General features: G+C 36.8%; 1 protein-coding gene across 1 annotated transcript in view; it reads right to left on the bottom strand.

Annotated features, from left to right (window-relative positions):
* LOC124263848 (zinc transporter ZIP11-like) overlaps positions 1-23654 on the bottom strand; it is a 58063-nt gene extending 34409 nt beyond the window's left edge. Inside the window, exons 1-8 of the mRNA XM_046698569.1 lie at positions 23519-23654; positions 16599-16637; positions 12640-12807; positions 11936-12035; positions 9545-9745; positions 8308-8377; positions 3807-3905; positions 2125-2283 (exon numbers count right to left, since the gene is read on the bottom strand). Coding sequence (XP_046554525.1) covers positions 2125-2283; positions 3807-3905; positions 8308-8377; positions 9545-9745; positions 11936-12035; positions 12640-12807; positions 16599-16637; positions 23519-23626 — 944 coding nt within the window. The 5' untranslated portion in view covers positions 23627-23654. The remainder of the gene's footprint in view (positions 1-2124; positions 2284-3806; positions 3906-8307; positions 8378-9544; positions 9746-11935; positions 12036-12639; positions 12808-16598; positions 16638-23518) is intronic.
* Between the last annotated feature and the right edge of the window lie 724 nt (positions 23655-24378).

Raw genomic sequence — 24378 nt, 5'->3', positions numbered from 1 at the left:
ATATTTGTCGGTAAGATGTGATGTAATATTCTATATTGGAACCATTGCAGTTTGTTGTCATTGGTGCATCTAAAATGGTATTTTGTTATAATTTTTCCAGTCGTCAGACAAGACTTCGTTGTTTAAGATACTTTGTTCCCATTTTTGGCAATGTAAATTTTTTGTAGTGACATCTGACAATAATGTTCTGTAAAACCGTTGCGTCCCCTTTGCATCCCTGAGGAGCTGTTTTATATTTGCTGGTAAAGTTGGGTTTGGTATTTTTGACAAAGTCTTAAAATCTATGTAAAGTGTTTTCAAATATGACTTTACTGATCTAATGAGGCCAGTAAATGTTAGAAAATCAGTTTTTAAATGATAGTGTTTTACAAAAATTTCAAAGCAGTATATGTTATCATTTAAGTCAAGTAAATCGTTGATACACCGAATTCCTTTATCATACCACTGTTTGTAAAAAATTGGTTTACATCCTACACATGTGTTTTTGTTGTACCAGAGATTTTCGTCAAGTATATCATTTACGTCATAGTCAGGTTCATTCCGAGATATAAATTGCCACCAGGCACATAAAACATCCCTATAATATTTATTGTGGATCAGTGGGAGACATTCTTCTGACAGATATTGGCAGTTATAATCGAATACATAACCAGCGCCAAACTTTGGGAGATTTGAAATAAATAGATAGCACCAACTGGACTTACATCTGAAAAACCTTCTGACCATTGATAGTTTCTGAGCATGCATTAATGTCTTTATATTTGGCATGCTGAAGCCTCCATCTTGTTTGTCACAGATAATTTGGCTTCTCTTAATTTTATCAGGTTTATTGTTCCAGATAAATTTAAAACATTTCTGTTGAAATTTATTTGTAGTTTCATTATCTGGGTCAGGAAGTACACTGAATAAATGATTTAATTTTGGGATGATCAAAGATTTTAAGACAATATTTCTTCCAAAGGGAGTGAGATTACGTGCGGACCATATGGACATTAGTGTTTCACAACTTCTTATTTTTTCTTTGTAATTTATCTCTACCATATCGTCTAAGTCTTGAGTAAATGTAATTCCAAGAAGACTAAAGTCACTCTGGTCCCAATTAAGATTTAGCTCCGAACATAGTTTCATTTTCGATCTTTTCTTTGATCCTATCCAAATGAGACGTGTTTTGTCGATGTTAACCTTTAAACCTGAAAACCTGGCGAAGAAACTAAGCACATTAAATACTGCATAGATACTGCAACAACGATTCTTGTATCTTGTTGTTGTTGCATTCCATGGTGATGTCACACCTTCCAGACACCATGTCATGTCAGTCTCACAACTGTGAGCGTAAAGAAGGAATGTGTTTCAGAAAATGAGTTGTAACTTTTGTATTTGATAATATACAATATACAATATACATTTCATATTTTCTAATTTGTGAATTTTACTGAATAACTGATGTTAGGACATTTTAATGTTTGAACTGCAATCAGTTTCAAATGATTATTTTAGGCCATTGCATACTCAATAAAACCTACATCTGTGAAAACACATAACGACATTGTACGTAAGTGAATGAATGTTGTGTTATGCCTCACACCATGACAACCTATATATAATCAGGTTTGTACCAAACAACCAACACAACACAACACAAACCAACACAACACAAACCAACACAACACAACACAACACAAACCAACACAAACCAACACAAACAAACACAACACAACACAACACAACACAAACCAACACAACACAACACAAACAAACACAACACAAACAAACACAACACAAACAAACACAACACAACACAACCCAAACCAAACCAACAACCCAACCCAACCCAACCCAACCCAACCCAAACCAACCCAACAACACAAACCAACACAACACAACACAACACAACACACAAACCAACACAACACAACACAAACCAACACAACACAACACAACACAACACAAACCAACACAACACAAACCAACCAAGATGACACACAATCAAGTAGACCTCCCTAGTTTCTGTAGTGGCTTCTCAAAACCAAATTGCTGGGAACACGTACAGACCCTGAATCCCTTCTGGGGCAGAGACAAGGATTTCACAGAGGTATTAATACCATGAGATGTAGAAGATCTTACCATGTATGGGCTTCAGGGACGATGTCATCCACAACAACATATATCATAGCACCAGCAGCAAAGGCTAAGGCATAGGGGAGGAGAGGTTCGGCAACGACCACTGCCGCTGCACCAAATAACCCAGCAACAGGTTCCACCATTCCACTCAACTGACCATACCTGCGGTGGAACAGATCAATATCAACACTCATTCAAAAATCACTGCCACGCCAGGCATTTCAGTGAGACATGTAGTAAGGAGATAAGACATTATATATTCTGGTGTATGTCTGGGATTGAAGAAAACAAATTGCTTCAGGTCTAAAAACATAAATCCCAAAATATTTTGTTTGACATGCTGGATATCTCGAACAAAAATGGTAATAATGTACATGTACATTTAAATATAGGGTAGATTGATTGGCTTATTTAACATGACGAATGATGCTGGAAAGGAATGAGTAACGAAGACATTGTTTTTTGCATAATTAACCTGACTATCCTACCCTTAACATTGCACAGGCCTTCAGGTTGGCAATGTGTACCCAAAGCAGCGTTCGAAATACCTGCCTGCCCGACCGCCAGGGACGGGTTATTTTCAACACGGACTGCCAGATTCTCAAATTTACCTGCCCGACGGTGGGGTTAAAATTTAGACATGTATATGAAGATATTTTGTGGGCTGGTAAGTTTTGGTCAGGGCTGGCAAGTTTTACATCTAACCAGCCCTGTGGTCTGGCTGAAATTTGTTTGAGTTTCATATCCTGCCCAAAGCATGCAAAAGGTTAAACAGGCACAGCTGCTTGGTGCTTTGATGCTGCAATAATACTGCATATGTTTACACTTGAAGGGAGGGAAAAAGATGCTGACAGACAGAATATACTCACATGCAAACTTCTTTTGAGTAGCTGAATATATGCATGAACAGACAGACAGACAGACAGACAGACAGACAGACAACTCTGGCAAGGGGACATTAAATAGGGCTGTGCAATTTTACCGGTAAACCGGTATATACCGGTTCAGTATCTCTCGATACGGTTCAGATTCTGCAATATATTGGGCCATCCAGAGTTAACTCCATTTGAATTATCTGCCCTTGATTTCCATAGCAAAACGATGTGCTCTAAAAGTGCCAAATATACTTCTATTTCTGTTGGTTTCATGTAACATTTTACAAGTGGAAGTGTCATGCTAAGTGGCTCCAAAATTGCCAAATATTCTACCAAATGTTTTACGTTTTGAGGGTTTGAATGGTTTCATTAGGAGGAATTAAGTGGCCTCAAATGGACCAGCTTTTATTTGGATTTTTTAGAAGAGCCTCTGGCTCTGAGTGACCATTTCACAGTTCACAGTATTGAGTTATTTTTGTTTGTTTCATCCTCAGTAAAGTACTTTTTTCACGTTTGCTATCTCCCTAACACCGAGACTGTAGTTCGGCTGAACTTAGTTTAACAGATATTTCACACTTTCACATATTCACTACATAAATTGTGGATCTAAATGTGAAAATAATAATTTTTTTCTATTTCCGACAGTACTTTAGTGTGGAGATAAAACCACTGACCATCCACTCTCAAGGCACATGCTCTATCCTCTAGAACATTGAGGTAGTCTGCCTCTGTAACAAGATGCTCATTATGCTTATTTTAACACTTCAACTATGGCTAAATCAATGATCATCAGGTTAATGCAATACATACCAAAAGCTTTTGAACACAGACATCCCTGAGCCTCTAAGTGGAAGACTAACAGCAAGTCCTTCTGGGAAGTTTTGTATACCTATTCCAAATGCTAAATTCCTGAAACAGAACATTGGGTTCACATCAATGGAATTTTCTTATTGGAACGAAACCATTCAAATATTTAACTAGAATTCCAAACTAAGCTCCCTTGCAAATTTGAACACAATATGTTTCAGTTCAAAAGTGGATTTTATTTAAAGTTCCTAATTGCTAAAATTGAGCAATATTTGAAGATTGTGTTTTAACAATGCAACAACGTAAAACTTGAAAGTTAAACCTCCTTCTCTGTATTGATCATTCTATTCTTGAAATACCAGTCAGCTCTGAGCAATGACATCAGTAACATCAGATATTGGCATCATGTACTGGAACAGGTATAATTCCAATCTTGAGAATTTACTATACACATCATTCCTAACAACCCGTGAAGGTCCGGTGTAACAGGCCAAACTTTCCCCCTGGCCAAACCTTCCCCAGGGAAACTTTGGCCTAGGCCAAACTTTCCCTCCCTTGGCCTAATCTTCCCCACCCTTGAATCAACTTTACATGTTACTTGTTTCCCATCCTTGTTCTTATATCAAAGGGGAGATTCTGGCCTAGCTAGGCTATTTCTTCCCCAACCTTGTTTTCATGTTTATGTTCATCTTGAAAAGTCAGATACGTTGACCTGTGTCGTAACAACTTGAAAACAAGATATAGCTATTCACGTGAACACATTGATAAGATATTAAACATTAGCGAACGTGTTGATGTCAAGTTCCATTAACAATTTACAGGTCATCTTCATCTTCATATGTGCGGCGTAACATGTACATGGTTCCCATTTTGTTTCAATACCTTTCTATATGGTGAGATTAAAAATGAAAGCAAGCATAAAAGCAAAGATATTATATCATCACTATTATTTTATATGATCATATACTTATTTTTTCATTTCAATAATTTACTTATCCCCACTAATTCAAAATTGGCTTATGTCAAAAGCATTACTATATTCAAAACTGTAACTAAATACCCAGTTTTTACTTGGATGTCTATATCCATTCAAAATTTTATTCCCTCACTCATGGCTTTAAATATGGCATCCATGTCGGCAACATCAACTTAACAGTTGGAAGCAGACGTAAACATCAACACAACAACAACCCAACACAATATCTGTATCAAATGCTGTATCATCTATCATTCCACTATATTCTATATTCAAAAGACAAGGTTTGATAAGGGGTATACAATGTACTTGGCCCATGGATATCTGAATCAAATTTCATTCACCCAAAGTGATTATGGATTAGTAAACAAGCTTGTGTCAATAATGTTCCATTACATTTATACATAAATACAACAAATATTAGATAATAAACAGCATGATAAGAGAGCAAGCAACCTGTGTATATTACATCTTATTTACCCATCAAATGTGCGATTGAATGTTTACATCTTATGGTGGACAGATGAAGAACTAATGCAATGTGTCTTCATAGGAATGGCGGCAGGAGCAGGATGGATTTAGAGATATATGCCGTTCAAACATGTATGCATTCAAATCACTACACCCAAGTCAGAGGCAAAAATTGACTAATTACCAAAATGTGTACCAAAATATAAGTCAAACCTACTGTCGGTTTATAAGAGCAAGGGTGGGGAAGAAGTAGCCTAGCTTGGCCAGAATCTCCCCCTTTTGATATAAAAACAAGGGTGGGGAAGAAGTAGCCTAGCTAGGCCAGAATCTCCCCTTTTTATATAAAAACAAGGGTGGGGAAGAAGTAGCCTAGGTAGGCCAGAATCTCCCCCTTTTGATATAAAAACAAGGGTGGGGAAGAAGTAGCCTAGCTAGGCCAGAATCTCCCCACTTTAGATATGAGAACAAGGGTGGGGAAGAAGTAGCCTAGCTAGGCCAAAATATCCTCATTTTCCATAGAAAATATCCTAGTTTAAACAGGGGAAAGTTTGGCCAAGGGGAAACTTTAGCCTAGCCCAAACTTTCCCTCGGGTAAGAATATCCTAGGACAAAACCTCCCTGGGGAAAGTTTGGCCTAGGCCAGATTTTCCCAGGGAAGTTTAGACCCGGGAAGAAATGGCCTGCTACACCAGGTTAGAATATTGATCTCCAGTAACCCATGCTTGTCGTAAGAGGCAACTAACGGGATCGGGTGGTCAGGCTTGCTGACATGGTTGATACATGTCATCAGTTCCCAAATGCACAGATCGATGCTCATGCTATTGATCACTGGATTGTCTGGTCCAGACTCGATTATTTACAGACTGCCACCATATAGCTGGAATATTGCTGATTGTGGCGTAAAACTCACTCACTCACTCACTCACCCATTCCTAACAATGGACTCAGAATACACAGAAAAGATGAAAAATACTTGTTAAAAATCCCAGGAAAAGGTGTATTTGTCAAATTTCCTTGAACAAAAATAGATTAATTTATTAACAACAATGAGGTGCTTATCGAATTTATTTTCTCCGTGTTGCCTTGTTTCTCTGATGATGCTAATACAAGCATTTTTGAACTTCATAAATTTTCAGTTTAGGCTGAACTGATTACCATTACCGTAATATTAAACTCAGCAGTGTGTTACAGAGCTATGAGACAAACAGTGAGCTTTCAGGGAGAACTGTTGTGAACTACACAAGATTTCTGGCCAACATACACAAAAAGGGAGATAACTCTTCACCAACTTTCAGTGCTCCCAATCACCACATCATACTATATTCCTCTCACTGCTTCACTATTATGTGACCTTGTACATGGGAATAATGTCACTGACACCACCTTCAGCAATATTCCAGCAATATCATGGCAGGGGACAACTGAAATGGGCTTCACACATTGTACATTCATGATATTTCATAGGCCAGTGCAGACAGCCAAATCTTTCTTCTTTTCAATTTTTGCTGTCTCAAGTCAGTATATAATATATCATTAACACATGGTAGTGCTACCACTAGAGCTATTTACCAACCACAAACAAACTTGAGCAATATATTTTCCACCATCAATGCAGATGTTTCTTTTGAAATATATTGTCCCTCATACATAGCACTTATGTATGTGGGTTTTTTGTCGATTATCTGTTATCCTCAAGGTAACAGGTAATAAATTATTCAATATATTTCAACTTCAGTCTATTGTGCATATGTAAACCAGCGCTTAAACATTTTCTACATAATGCTTAAAGTGACATCTACTTTGCTACAATAGTTCATGTTCTGCTCCAAATGTCACATGTCGCGTAAGATCTACTACTGTAAACCATGAAATTAATGCGTCACAAATTTAATGCGAGTGTGAGGGTCTAGTCTAAAATGCGTCATGAAATTAATGCAAGCTCAGGAATCTGTGTTGATGATAAAATGAATTGAGCTTGTTAAGCAATGAATGGAAATGAGCTGATGATGTTTTGATTACGCTGCCATGTTTGATCACGTGACGCTTGCTACTACTTGTCTTATGACAACATGTATAAACTTAATCCAACTTGAAAGACATAAGTCATCTACCAAGGTACAACAAACAAGTGGCTGGAGAATGTCCGGTCTGGCTGATGTGCTTGTGTGACTGTAGACAATGACCAGTGATTGTAACCCGTGATAATTACATGTGGCTTGAGATACCTGTAATGAGGAAGTGACCTGTATTGGTGTAATGTGTAGTGTCAACAGATTTACGTTTTCTGTCTTATATTAAGTAGACATGGTCAGACTGAAATGCATCATTATAATAATGCGAGAAGAGTACAGACGCATTTTTCGCATTAATTTCATGATTTACAGTATTCAAGCCTACAATACCAAAACAGAGACACAATTAAGGTTATTAGCAGTAAATAGGGATTAAGAAAGCAATATGGCTAAGCAAGCTGAACATGCTACAATAGCTCATTACTTCCAATATTGTAAAACTATAGGGTTTTGAAGCTTTGTTATTTTTAGTAAGCAAGCAACCCCATCTTAATTTGGTCTGCTTATTTTACACAGATATGCAGCTAAGTGGAATTCTGCATTACGGTGTAAAACCATATTCCCTCACTCATGCTTACTCGCAAATCCAGGGGGAAAATATTAACTAGCAACTGTGATGAACTGCAATATATCACGAGCAAAAGTAGTCAGTTTTTGGCGACAATTTTGACCTATGTGCCAACTTCACTGAAACATGATTTTGATATTTTCTGAAAGCATATTCAATGGAGATTTACCTCATGTAAGTACATTTTCATGTACTGACTGACTGAGTTAAGCTTTTAGCATATTCCAGCATAGGTGTGCCATCGTGCGTTGAAACATGTCTACTTTCCTCCCACTGCTCTCCACAGGCGGAACAACTTGAAACGTCCTCACACAGCCCAGTTAAACTGCGTGCATTGAGACGCCTCTCAGAATCAAGAGCAAAAGTAGTTAGTTTTATATATTTGATATATACTTAAGCCCCAAAACTATATTATACCTTGCACTTTCAAAAGTAGCTGTTTTTGTCTTCCCTATAGCACCGAAGCCCACACCTACAGCAAGGCCCTCTGAAAGGAAGCGACAGTTAGTACAAGAAAACTAAACACGTAGTACACTACAATTACGGAATGAGTTAACAGATTTTAATGACTGACTGTTTACACAAGCTACAGTTATTGAACGTAAGAACAGATAAAGATATTTCAATGTATTAACAGATTTTAATGATTTTTTAATGTATTAGATATTTCAATGATTTCTTAAATGTATTAACAGATTTCAATGATTTTTTAAATGTATTAAAAGATTTTGATTATCAAATGTATGAACAGGTTATAATGATTGTAAGTATCAACAGCTTTTAATGTTTCAATATATTACAATGATTAAATGTACTACCTGATTACAATGATTAAATGTACTACCTGATTACAATGATTAAATGTACTACCTGATTACAATGATTAAATGTACTACCTGATGACAATGATTAAATGTACTACCTGATGACAATGATTAAATGTACTACCTGATGACAATGATTGAGTGTATGGACTATCTACATCTAGTAAAGTAAGCAAGAACAACATGTGACCATGCAGGTTTGTTTTGTGATGCACGGAGACCTATATTGCTAAATGGAACCCCAAAGAGCAGCCAACTCACTGAGGAATAGTAACCTGTTCTGGATCAGATATTGCCCTAACATTGCCAAAGAACCATTAGTTACTCTCTAATGTTAACAAAAACATTTTTCCGCGTTATCAGTAGTGCTGGGAATTGGTCAAAATCTCATAATTGATGATTGGTTCATTACAACCGATCAATCATCGAAAATAATTGGTTAGCGTCATTTATGAAATTTTCCTGATTATTTTTGTTAATGGACAAAAAAATATAGAGAAAACACCCTGTAGTTCTTTGGTGTTTTTGCAAATTCCACAAAAGGCATTGGCAAATTTCACATCTTTAAAGGATGACTAGTAGGTTAGGAACATTAATTTCTTGGAGTCTTGAAGATAAATTCAACCATGACTTGGAACGAGCTTGTAGTGGTCATCAAATGTAACAGACAAAACCAACCTTGTGAAAAATATTGTTAATGCAAACAAGTGTTCCAGAATTGTTTGTGTTCAATTATGAGAAAACATGATCGATTGCTTGGTCGTTTAGTCACTGCGACCAATCTTCGATTATTTCAATTAATCGGAGCACCACTAGTTATCAGTCCTTACCTGGTATATTATGAATTGTAATGGCTACTATTAATAACAGTATTCTTCTCCAGCTTGTATTCCTGGAATCTGTAAGGTTCCTCTCAGAGACTGACAAGTCTATAGACTCATGACTAGAAGCAGCCTGGTAATAATTGTCGGTAGGCACTGGTCGCCTCTGTCTCGTGCCTGCTGGTGACTTGGAAAAGTTATCATCATAACCTGAAGTCAGTAATCATTGAATCAGTGTCAGTTGGATTTATGGCTCTCTGATGCTGAAATTGAAACAACTTATAGACATCTTATATTTTTATTTTGGTGGAAGCAAAGAGTGTGGGTCTAAAGTACTGTCGGAAATAGAAAAAACTGTTTTTAGGCTGTTACTCTGTATCCCTAAAATTTACACAATTGCAAATAGCATATGTCGAAATAACCCACATCGGCCTAACTGGACGTTCAGGGGGATGCGTAATAGGATATCCAGAAAAGCATGTTTACTCGTAACATCGGGCAAAACTTAGAAAAAATATGAATAGCTGCTGAAAACAATAGATCAGACTATAGATGGCAATGAGGTCACTCAGCCAGGTATGACGACGGACCGTCGACTCACATGGCATGAAATGCACGTGCTGCCCACAGGCACAAGGGGTCATCTCAAAGATATTTTATGTTTTTTCATGTGTATTGAATATGTCTCTATTGATTATCTTATCTTAGGTAATATCTCAGTTCCCCCAACCACGGTCTGTGACACCAGTCCTGGGTTCGCTTTTGAGACGACCCCTCCTACCTGTTTCTTTTTATAGTGATCGTGAGATGCCATGGTAGCTACATATTTAATAGTTTCAGTATTAAAGTTATTTTTTTTTACGTCTGCTATCGTTTATAACGAAGCTAAGTCTAATTTCAAAATGATCATTTAAAAAGTGTCCTTTGTAATACAATATCATTGCACACTAATTTGCATAAAGCCATGGTCTGTTCTGAATAAGTCGCATTGGACTTAGAAAAACCTGCATTGCTCATTTCTGCACTAATCTCTCCTCAGTAAAATCCTTCTTTTACGTTTCCTATCTCCCTCCCACTGCGACTGTAGTTAGGCCGAACTTAGTTTAACAGATATTTCACACTTTCACATATTAACTACCTACATTGTAGATCTAAATGTGAAAAAAATTTTTTTTTCAATTTTTCTATTTCCGACAGTACTTTTAGTTCTGCCTTGACAAGGAACATAATCATGAAGAACCTGCTATTCAATAAAAAACAACAGTGTATCCTGGCAGGGCTAAGGGAGACAACCTGAAAAGGAACGACTTCTGTGCCATAGAAATCCTTACTTCTTTCCCAAGGGACATGCCTGTTTAATTTGGACTGGTAATGGCAGAACTGGCAATTTAAGCCTTTTTCTACAAACATGCACATTTACACAGAAGCCATTTCATAATGGATGGTGTAGGTAGAGACTTTTTGTTACTGTTGTTTTATCCATGACAGCACTGAGTACTGAAACAAGACAATCCTTTCTAAATGCATAAAATTTTGAAAATATGGCTGAAACAGTACTGATGAAACATTAAATCTCGTGAATCTCTACAATGACAGAGAGCTAGTTACTTAATGTTGCTGCTATGCTGCTGTCAGCAATGTTCCAGCTATATCAGAGTGGGCTGCAGATTTGTTTGTTTGTAGTTCTAACACCACACTCAGCAACATTCCAGCAATATGACAGCAACCTATACATGATCAAGCCTGGACCAGACATTTCCGTGAATGATAAAGTGATCTACGACCCATACCATGCTACCCAATCCATTTGGTCGCCTCATACAAGACTGACTGCCTGACTGACTGAGTTTGGTTTTACGCCGCTTTTAAGCAATATTCCAGCAACATCACAGCGGGGGACACCAGAAATGGGCTTCACACATTGTATCCATGTGGGGATTCGAACCCGGGTCTTCGGCGTGACGAGCCAACGCTTTAACCACTAGGCTATCCCCCTCATACAAGAAGCACAGGTTGTCAGGGACCTACCCTTACATGGAATCTCCCTGGAGTAAATTAGGAGTAGGAGTAGTCTATGACAGGCAAACCAGTAATTACTTGCTTTCATGGATCAGGGCCATAGGTTCAAGACATATAATATACTAGTTACACATTTTAACTAATGAAACCTCAATTTGAAGACAAATATTTCGCCCACAATCCGTTCAAGGTATGTATCACAACAGCTTCCTGACGGTCTACACATCATATGTACCAGGGTGCCGTTGTACAAAGCTAACTTAACACTAAGGTGATCGTAACTCACATACCATAACAAAGACTTACGACTGGCGTAGCGTTGAGGTTACTTTGTACAATGGCACCCTAGCTCTTTACCCTTGATGTAAGTGACACACTTACCTTGAGCAAATTCGGGAGAAGGGGAATAATTCAAATTGCCATCTTTTTCTAGTTTGGTCTCCACATCCAGGGAAAGGGCAAGATCGGATGGGCTTCCTCCCTTAGATGAAAAAACATCAATGTCATCAGATTAGGAAGTGGATAAAGGCATGAACAACGGACTTGATGACACCATTAGCATGGTTAAACACTGTGACAAGTGTAAGGTTTTACGCCACTGTTAGCATATTCCAGCAATATCACGGCAGGGGACACCAGAAAGGGGCTTCACACATTACCCATGTGAGGAATCAAACCCAGGACTTCGGCATGATGAGCGGATGCTCTAACCACTGGGCTACCCCACATAAATACTTGTTGAAACAATGTCCATAACATGAGCTGTATTCCATATACATCCTATACCACCAGAGTACATTATGTGAATTGTTTGAGTAAGTCGTTATTCCTTGTAGTGGCCCTGCATATACAACATGCCAAGTTTGAAATGATTTGATTCTGACAAGAGAAGAGGCAGCCATGATTGACTGTTTTGCACTAATGCACATTGTGTGTCTGAGAGTCTATATCTCCCTTGTGACGAACACTAACCTGTTCTTACAGTGACTGTCATAACATTTACTTTGAAAGGTCACTCTATTATTTAAAGATATTCTTTAAAAATACTGTGAAATGTCAACTAACTCATGTTTAGCTGAACATACCATATTAGGTAAAACTATGTCTGCAGCATAGACAAATAGGGCTCCAAGAACAAATCCCACAGCCACAGGGATGAAAGCCCACTCTCCATTCGTTCCATAAAGTCCGGAGTGCTCAGCAAACTCTATAGCTGGAGCCAGCAGGGACCAGTAGGAAGCTGCTGTCATCACCTACAACACACGTGGATAACACTCATAGATAACACACTGGGAACCAATAACACCCATGAAGAATAACTTTGGATAACACTCATAGATAACCCACATGGAAACAATGATAACACCCATGAAGAATAACTATGGATAACACTTACAGATAACACACAGGGAAACAATAACACCCATGAAGAACTGTGGATAACACTCATAGATAACACACATGGGAAACAATAACACCCATGAAGAACTGTGGATAACACTCATAGATAACACACATGGAAACCAATGATAACACCCATGAAGGATAAGTATGGATAACACTCATAGATAACCCACATGGAAACAATCATAACACCCATGAAGAATAACTATGGATAACATTCATAGATAACACACAGGGAAACAATAACATCCATGAAGAATAACTGTGGATAACACTCATAGATAACCCACAGGGAAACAATAACACCCATGAAGAATAACTATTGATAACACTCACAGATAACACACAGGGAAACAATAACAACCATGAAGAATAACTATGGATAACACTCATAGATAACACACAGGGAAACAATAACACCCATGTAGAATAACTATTGATAACACTTACATAGATAACACACATGGGAAACAATAACACCCATGAAGAATAACTATGGATAACACTCATAGATAACACACAGGGAAACAATAACAACCATGAAGAATAACTATGGATAACACTCATAGATAACACACAGGGAAACAATAACACCCATGAAGAATAACTTTGGATAACACTCATAGATAGACACAGGTGGAAACACAGGGAAACAATAACACCCATGAAGAATAACTTTGGATAACACTCATAGATAACACACAGGGAAACAATGATAACACCCATGAAGAATAACTATGGATAACACTCACAGATAACACACAGGGAAACAATAACACCCATGAAGAATAACTATGGATAACACTCATAGATAACCCACAGGGAAACAATAACACCCATGAAGAATAACTATTGATAACACTTACAGATAACACACAGGGAAACAATAACACCCATGAAGAATAACTTTGGATAACACTCATAGATAACACACAGGGAAACAATAACACCCATGAAGAATAACTATGGATAACACTCATAGATAACACACAGGGAAACAATAACACCCATGAACAATAACTATGGATAACACTCATAGATAACCCACAGGGAAACAATGATAACACCCATGAAGAATAACTATGGATAACACTCATAGATAACCCACAGGGAAACAATAACACCCATGAAGAATAACTATTGATAACACTCACAGATAACCCACAGGGAAACAATAACACCCATGAAGAATAACTATGGATAACACTCATAGATAACACACAGGGAAACAATAACACCCATGAACAAAAACTATAGATAACACTACAGATAACCCACATGGAAAACAATCACAGATAACCCATAACATGGAAACACAAGGATAATAACACCCATGAAGAATAAGTATGGATAACACTAACTATGGATAACACTCACAGATAACCCACAGGGAAAACACTGATAACATCCATGAAGAATAAGTATTTATTACCCACGAGGTCAACGTATGGGTAGTTGCATACTAATCTCGTACGTCACACGAGTGTCGTATCGCGTTGACCTGTGTCGTAACGACTTGACCTGAGATTCTAACGATTTGATTGGATAACCGATTAGGTCACATTCTGACGTAACTATTTTTTCATTCATAACAAACACGGGAATTCATTCATTCTACAACTTAAATGCATTGTTGGAATGTAAACATTGCGAACCTTGCCGTGTCGCTGTTTAATTGGGAGTCGAACAGAGACATTATATCCTTCTAAAAACATAAACGCAATGTTTCCACCAGTGATGTTAGCCGAATGAAGCAACAGGAAACGAGGTGCTACGGAGTAGTTTACTGTAAGAGGCTGTACGAGGCGATGACAACTGACATGCATCGTGACGTTGGTTACCAAGGCAGTGACATCATTACAGTGTGACGTCATGCAAATATTGTACTACAGTACAAAACTCTTCCGCAACCTCTTTATGAAACCGGTTTCGGTTTGAAACCAAAAACATAACAAAAATACGCTATTTTGTCAATTTAATGCATGTAAGACGTGGGTAATAAATAAAATACCACACTTTCTCATTACTCATATACAAACTGAATCTATCCTAAAGATTCTGACCTTCCTATGTTATCAGATACCACAGGAAGGACACTCGTTCGTGATAATTCGTATGTAATGAGACCTCGTGTAGTATTCTCTATGGATCACACTTACAGATAACACACAGGGAAAACAATAACACCCATGAAGAATAAGAATGGATAACACTCATAGATAACCCACAGGGAAAACACTGATAACACCCATGAAGAATAACTATGGATAACATTCATAGATAACACACAGGGAAACAATAACCATGAAGAATAACTATGGATAACACTCACAGATAACACACATGAAAACACTGATAACACCCATGAAGAATAACTATGGATAACACTCATAGATCACACACAAGGAAACACTAACAACCATGAAGAATAACTATGGATAACACTCACAGATAACCCACAGGGAAACAATAACACCCATGAAGAATAACTATGGATAACACTCACAGATAACCCACAGGGAAACAATAACACCCATGAAGAATAACTATGGATAACACTCATAGATAACAAACAGGGAAACAATAACAACCATGAAGAATAACTATTGATAACACTTAGATAACACAGGGAAACAATAACACCCATGAAGAATAACTATGGATAACATGATAACACACAGGGAAACAATAACAACCATGAAGAATAACTATGGATAACACTCATGAAACACACAGAATAACTATGAAGAATAACTATGGATAACACTTACAGATAACACACAGGGAAACAATAACAACCATGAAGAATAACTATGGATAACACTCATAGATAACACACAGGGAAACAATAACAACCATGAAGAATAACTATGGATAACACTCACAGATAAAACACATGAAAACACAAGAAAACACCCATGAAGAATAACTATGGATAACACTTACAGATAACAAAAAACAATAACAACCATGGATAAACCACTTGGGTAGCACAAGTAGAAAACACCCATGGATAAACCCTTGGATAACACTCACTGATAACACATTTGGAAAGCAATTATGGATTGTACTTCTGGATAAGACTCATGTAGACTCAACACACTTGGATAAGCCATATGTTAACACACACAGTTAGCTCTCATGGATAACACATAAGTAACACCCAAGGATAACATGGATAAGACTTATGGACAAAACAAATGGATTTAAACCAAGGATATAACAATTCAGCTGTTGTACACTGTACCACAGTACAGATATTAAATCAGTAGGTCATGTATAAAAACCAGTATATACAGACATGATAATTTTGACAAGCTAAAAAATGTGAAATTATATTTGCTGCTTGTATCGTGTGTGTACAAGAGGTCTCAAGACAACATATCTCTTAATGATGGCAACAGTTTGAGCTGCACTTTGTTTCCCTTCAATATTATAAAGAATATCTTTATAAGTGAAGTTTCAGGTAGCACATTACAAATCATATCATGACCTAACTATTGACATATCAGCCGTGCACCAATCCCCTCTACCCTATCCTCGATATGATTAGATATACTATACACTAAAATCTCAAGCCCCTAGCGACACTTCAGGGAATATTCAAATTTATTTTCAAAATATTCACATAAATACTTACCCCTGCAGCAAATCCAAGACTTCCATCGAGTATTTTTCTCTGAAATTTGAATTGCATATTTTACATGTGTTTGAGCATTGTTAAGTGAAAGTCAAGAAGCACCACACTATTCACTGTGTAAATTGCCCTGGTCTCTAAGAACACTGACAAAGGTAGATAGGAATTTTATCAACCTGATGAGTTAAACTGGTCAGAAGACACTGAGTAGTAGACAATAAATGTAGTTTAAACATTGATAAAACTAAAACCTTTTAGATAATAATTACAAGACTACTTTAATCGCCTTCGAAACTGCTGTGTTTTCTGCAAATCACAAAAATGATACACAAGAAAAGATGGACTGTAGGTTATCTTTTGGGGCTAAGTATTGGGCGCTTGTAAACAAATGGTGAGGACCCTTACAGACTGGTCAAGAAGTTGGTCTGGCATTTTGCAGTGAATATGGTTCATAGAAAATTATGTTTACAAACCCCCCCAAGATACGTGTGAGGTTTCAACTTATTGAGAAGGTGAGTAGGCTTTGGTCAACAAGTATTGTCAGGCCTGCAAACTTGTTTCAAGACAGTCCAGTGTCTGCTTACGCAAGCATGCATCAGTCTATCATTAATCAACACCATGATCATGGTATTTACAGTTTAATATTTATAATGCATTAATAATTTCATCCATGATTGAAGTAATTAATTACAGACATGTAAATATGGCAGTTTCTGAACAAGGATGCAAAGATAGGATTCCTACAAAAAACTCTGAGCTGCTGTATTAACATGCGTAAGTCTTATCAGCCATATGTGTCACCTTCAACAGACCTAGACTATGTAGGTCACTGGATCACTAGGGCTGGTTATAAATATCAAAGATCTGAAACATGGGAAAGATGATTCATCATTATCAGATTGATCATTACCAACATGAAAATTGTGTCATCTATAATATCATACATTAACTGTTGTGATGAAATAAAGTTTTAACTAACACAGATAATACACGTAGTTAAGTCTTTCAGGGATAGAAATAAAAAAAATTGTAAGTGTGCCTTAAGGCACCAGATAAATATTTTAAGCCTTTCAGAAATCAAGTGTGCCCACTTATTTTTATAATAAATGACAATGATGATTGTATTTGAATTTATTGTTAAACAAAGAAATGGGTTTATGAGCGTTTAGATATGTATGGCATTATTCAATTTTGAAAAAAATGATTGTTTGGAGGATTAAATGATTAAAGTCGAGTTATTTCTCAAAAAAATTAGGCATGCCATAAGGGCACCGAGAACATCTTTTAACCGTGCCATTTCAGTATTTACCGTGCCAAGGCACACTAATATATGGGGTATTTCAAACCCTGTCTTTATTCATGGGCTGATTCTACATTATGTTCAGGATTGCACACTGTCAGTAACCCAAGCCTACATCACATATGTCACCAATTACCAGTGATGTTGAATTTTTCAGATGTTTTTTCTTCATTTTGTTCAACGTTCTCTGATATTTACCAATAATCAATTGACATTCGGTTAACGATTATTGATCTTTGTGATCTCTATTGATAGCCAGCCCTATCAATAATATCCAACCATGGTTACATGTGTCTTAGACACGCCTTTGCATATTTAGACAACATACCATTATAATGATAAATTAATTCAATTTCCAGTTCCCTAACTACAACCTCTAACACGTCTAAAGTCAACACTTGCTGCAACAGCTTGCTATCAAAAATAAATTCTTCATTATGTCAATAAAACAAGCACAATTCATGCACAGGAGCCCAATTTATCTAAGGTTAAACATGAACTATCGACTCAGTTGGTTTAAAGCTGAAATGACATTTTCCCATTAATTTCAGACAAAACTAATATTATTATCTCACTGAACACACAGAACAGCCTGTTATCTAAAATATTAATGATAAACTGCAGCAATGATGTCTGATATTTCATACAGGCAATAATCAGAAATATTATAAAATATGGAAAATTAGTTCATAGCACATGATGTAGCACATGACACGTATGGTATATTCTTTGAATGGAATGATGTCAGAAACACCACCAGTTAAACAAAGCCATGTCACGTCTGCTGTAGATGTCACAGCTGTGACACAAGCCGTGACATGGTGTGGGGAGAACACGCTAAACCCAATACATCCCATAGACAGATTTATTTGCACTGCGAGGTTTCCTTTTACAGAAACACATTTGATTTCTAATGGCACATAAGATTGATTTACCTCTTCAGAATAATTCAACATTGTTCAATACATACAACTAATAAACATGATAAATATTTTACAGTGATGCCATGACAGGGATCATCATGATCATCCATTACAAGCAGGAGCATCATTTTGAGATGAAATGTTGTTGAAATATGCATTCATCTAATAGGATATTTATTTACCTCTGGAGATACATTCCGGAGGAAGTAATATTCCAGGTAAAACGTTCCAATGGAATTTGTTTCCAGGGATATCATTTTCACAGACAGTTTTTGGAATAATTTCTCAAATAAATATCATTTCTTCCAGAAAAATAAATAATGCACAATATGACAGGAAAAACTGGGGAAGGGAGGTGTTAATACCGTTATATTTTGTTTATATGACTATAAACTGCTATCAATGACACACATAAATTGGTCTTGTCACAGACACAACTTCAGAACCTATGACTTGAAGTTCGCATGGCTCCCACATCAACTTCAAGTGATATCCATTTTGTACAATCACTACCTCAGCTGTTCAACAATATGGCAGGTGTGTCATGAGCGTTGAAATACTACCTTTATGGCGCATTTGAACATCACATAGATCTGCTCATTCTGCAATCCAGATGATCAGGTTGCGGATCAATTGATAACATGATTTCTGTTCAAACATATTCAAATGGATTTGCATTTGTACAGGCAATCCCTTCTTGATCTGATTTGCCTTCAGTTATATTTTATTTCAAGACTGACATTGCAACACTTTGGTATGGCTTAAACAAGTTAAAACCTATTTTCTGGGTAATTTGAATAATAGGCCATTGCATTTTGAAAGAGTGAGTGAGTGAGTATGGTTTTACACCTCTTTTTAGCAATATTCCAGCAATATCACAGCGGGGGACACCAGAAATGGGTTTCACACATTGTACCCATGTGGGGAATCGAACCCGGGTCTTCGGCGTGACGAGCGAAAGCTTTAACCACTAGGCTTCCCCACCGCCCCTCATTTTGAAAGACATCACTAACCATGGATCATATTCAATTGTAACTTGAAATAAATTCAACATAAACTAAGTAATATTAGGGATAACTGGGGCAAAAAATGTAAAGGAACTAAAAATTATGTAGCACAATAAGCAAATTTGACAAAGCTTTGGCAAAAATAAGTAACCTCTGTGACCTTTGGAAAAAAAGACAAACGTGAAGAAAATGCTTGAATAAGTAGAAGTAGTGATTTGAAGAAAAAGGGATTACCATGTAAATCCATTTCATGTGTCATGAAGATAAGGGTGGTGGGGTGGCCTACTTGTTCATGCATCACACCAAAGACCCGGGTTCGATTCCCCACATGGGTACAATGTGTGAAGCCATTTCTGATGTCTCCCACCGTGATATTGCTGGACTATTGCTCACCATACTCACTCACTGACTCATTTATATATGGGGACAACACAAGAGAATGATGCCTATTTCCTGGGATGACACCATAACACCATAACATAACAAAGTGGGAAGCAGAATTGACAGTCTTGAAGAAAATATCAAGCTGTGATGAAGTACTTGTTTGTGATTGTTTTTTAGACTGTGTCTTGATCAGTAGGCATTTCTCAGGAGAGAATACATTCCATTATCAAAGACATTTTGGCAACAAAGAAACCATCATCTCATTGGCTTAAAACTCTGACATCTGATCAAAAACACACAATTCCTGTGATAAACCAGCTCTGTTTGTAGCTGATCCAGAAAGGTTCTTTGTGACTATGGTTGAAACCTAGGTTCATCACCCACAGTCTAAAAAACAATCACAAACAAGTACTTCATCACAGCTTGATATTTTCCAAAGGTCACAATCTCAAGTTACTGCTTGTTGTGTACATACCTCCATGACATTATGCAATAACAAAAATGTCACTACTATGCAAATTGTAGGTAACAGGTTTAAAAACTAATGAAAGAAAATGCCGACACAAACTCAGCCTGTAAATAAAGCTGCTAGTCTGAAGCCCTAATTAATAAAATTCTGTTTGGTCTAAAAAGCTAAGCTGAGAATAGTCATACAGCATTAAATCTATTTAAAATGGAGCTAAAGGTGAAGTTAGGACTTTCATACTTTAAATATTCTGCACACATTGCAATCTCAACCTCTAATGTATATCTCTATCAGGCACTATCAATAATATTTCATCTTAACAACTCAGGTGCTTAGTTTGCCAAGTCTGTATGAAAATAACATTGCCAAAACATTTCCTCATATTTATAAGCTAGTGAAAATGTAATTACTCTAAAGGTACAGGTACATTTTACATGCTTCAGGCTATTGAGATGATAATGAATTTTGTATCTTTCACAATATACCCTTAAGCATGTTAAGCACATTAAGACACAGAAACATGTTTGAAAATAACACCCTTTACAAAAATATCATTCTGACAATTTTTCAACTGTGGGCAAATGAGTAGAGATTAACAGTGAGTCTGTTCTGAACAACATCGACATATGTCGAGGTTAAATAAATCACAGCTGGTAGAGAACACAATAATTATATACTACAATAATTATGTGGAGAACAAACATTTCAAATGAATTTAATTATTTAACCTTTTATACACTTGGTTCTACTGATCCTATCCCAGTGGTATGTTACTGTTACAGAACACTTGTAAGCTGGGACCCACATCTGTCACTGTGCATGCTCCAGTGATTTAATGGCTAGGATGATCAAGGAGATACACAGATATACAGCCTTCAGGAATCACACGAAAACTGATCTACATGATAAAATGGATGTATCATTACAATGTATCATTTCTTGCCCACTAAGAATTTTGAAAGTTACCTGAAGGATAGATTAAATTCAAAATACCTGTTTTATACTGATGTTGTAGACAAATCATACTGACATCTCTGCTGATGTCACTGATGAGTGAATATAATGGATGAGGTGTCAACTATTATACAATCGACAGCTCTAAAAGTCAATGCTAAAACCAGCAGGATCATTGCTGGTAAAATGTTCAGTGGTCTTCAGGACTTGATATAATGTATCTTTTATCATGGTAATCTTTTTCTGTCAATAAACTATCTCACCTTAAAATTTGGTAAAAATCTAACATATGTGAACCAACAATTTCATTTCATGCTCAGAACTATTAATTTAAATACGTTGAATGTCACATTTTGCACGTTCAGTGTTATTCCAGTGCTATGATGGAGGCCTGTTAACACTCAAATCTGGACCAAACTATCAAGTGATTGATATTATGAGCATTGAGTCATGATGTCAGGGGAAGCTTAAGTCCATGTGTTGGACCACCTGATCAATTTAGCTGCTTCTCTTGACAAGCATTGGCTGCTAAGGACCTATTCGGGTAACCCCAAATTGTGAACATTGAGGGCAAATAAAACAGCACATATGGTAGTCATCATCCTAAGTTTGACATCCTTAGAGGTATGACAAAGAATTATCAAGAGGATATACATTGTATTTTAATGACAGATCAAAATTTTGACAGTTGCTGTAATGACACCGCCTACATGAAAAGATATTGTCATAGCTTCTAATAGAGCAATGAACTTGTAATGTCTAGATCTGCATTGTTCATGAGCAAAAGCTTCTGCATTTTGTGGAGAGTACAAGAGAAAGCTCAGTGCTTACCATCAGCAGCTACTTAATCTATCTGTTGCTCTGTAAAAGTGATTTTGATTTTGAACATGTTGATATGGAGTCCAGCTAGGCTGTTCCTTACCGTTTTCCTAAAAGATCCCCAGTCAAATTATAATTGCTCTTCATATGCAAATGATATGCTTGAGAAAAGTGCATGGGTTTTGACTTAACAACAGATGTAACACAATTCACTTCCTAAGACGTTAGCTTTCAAGGAAGAGAACTTATATATTTTCTATTCTGCAACAATATGTTTACTTGCTTAGTTGGAAATCAAATGGGTAAAGAATTTTACCATCAGCAATGGCAGACCCACATCAGTACCCTCTTGATAATTCAAACCCAACAAGTACATACAAAGGTACAAGATAAAACACAAAAGCCTAAATATTTTAGATAAGTCTTTAGGAAGTGAATGGTGTAGCATTTTTGTGGGAACACAATTCATGTACATTATGGCAAGGATGTTAGTGCAGTAATCATGTAATGGGAAGAAAAACAGACAAATGGAGAACTCAGCCATACCTTGATGTTGCTTTATATAAAGGAGAGATCTGGAAAAATTCCTAAGAACCATAAACGAGCAGTCAGGTACCAATGTTAAATCATCAAAACCTCATTATTTTAATACAGATTGCCTTGCTAATAAAATTGAAACAGATCCTCTGAGATTATCAGTGTTTGTGTCCTATTATCATACCAATGTGAAAAAAACACAGCATATATTTGTACTTAATTTTGTAGGGATGAGTGAACAGTATTTCCATGGCTTTTCATTTAAAAACCAAATGTGAAAACATTAATGACTTTTTGGCTGTAATTACATTTTGAGAATGTGATTTTATACAACCACAAAGTGAATGAACTTTCTCATTTATTTGGGTAAACTTTGTGAAACGATCGACGTGTCAACCACTGAAAAACCCTATCAGCTGTTGTCACTTCGTGACAGGTCGTCAGGTGTGGGATTTCTGAGCACCATCCCAAGACATGCTGCATTTCTCACTGTCAAAAAAGGTAATGAAATACCGTAATGGATCCAGTCTTACCTGGCCGCTTTTGAAGACAAATACAAGCCCCGATCCAAGCGCTGTCAATGCCCAGGTAAACAGTGTACCCAGTAGGGCCTGAGCGACAGGACTGTACTCCTTCAACATTGCTTCGCCTCGAAACACACCGGAAGTAAACAACGTGTTAGCCTTATATATTGGAAAGCTATACAGGGGAGGTAACTCATTGATACACGCATAAATACTACTCATAAAGTTATCGTTTTCACTTCATATTTTGCAAGACGTGAGCAAAACTATTTCTAATTTGTCGTTATTTTTTAAAAACACATTATAACTAGAGATACACTCCTTTTGTTTCTATTCTTTAAACCCATGACTGTATCTCATATATGTTTAAAACTGTGATGACTTTTCAATATTTTTAAATAATAATTTATTTATTTTAAAACATTCGCTTCATTAAACAATACCATTTAGAATAAAAACTATCCTGTAAAATTGCTTGCATTCATCACTTGCTGGGTTTTTTTTAATGTTTATTATGTTGTCACTAACAACCAGGCCATATGAAAGAGGACTGTAAATGTTTCAGTTTGGATCCTGTCTAGTGATTGATATTGTGAACAACGATCCACGTAAATTGACATGCTATCAACCAAGTGACCATGCAAATCCATAAAATTCCTTCTGTTGCTGGGGATATTCACAGGGATTTGTTTGTAACTGTTTTGACACTTTGAACTTTATGATGCAGTTTAATCATGTAAATATGTAAGCGAGTGTGAGTGAGTTTAGTTTTACGCCACTTTTAGCAGTATTCCAGCAATATCACGGCAGGGGACACCAGAAATGGGCTTCACACATTGTACCCATGTGGGGAATCGAACCCGGGTCTT

Source organism: Haliotis rubra, unplaced genomic scaffold, assembly GCF_003918875.1.
Source record: "Haliotis rubra isolate DU_JTF1 unplaced genomic scaffold, ASM391887v1 Scf9, whole genome shotgun sequence".
Taxonomy (NCBI): Eukaryota; Metazoa; Mollusca; class Gastropoda; order Lepetellida; family Haliotidae; genus Haliotis; species Haliotis rubra.
Note: the sequence above shows the minus strand (reverse complement) of the source record. Positions and strands in the feature narration are given on the sequence as shown.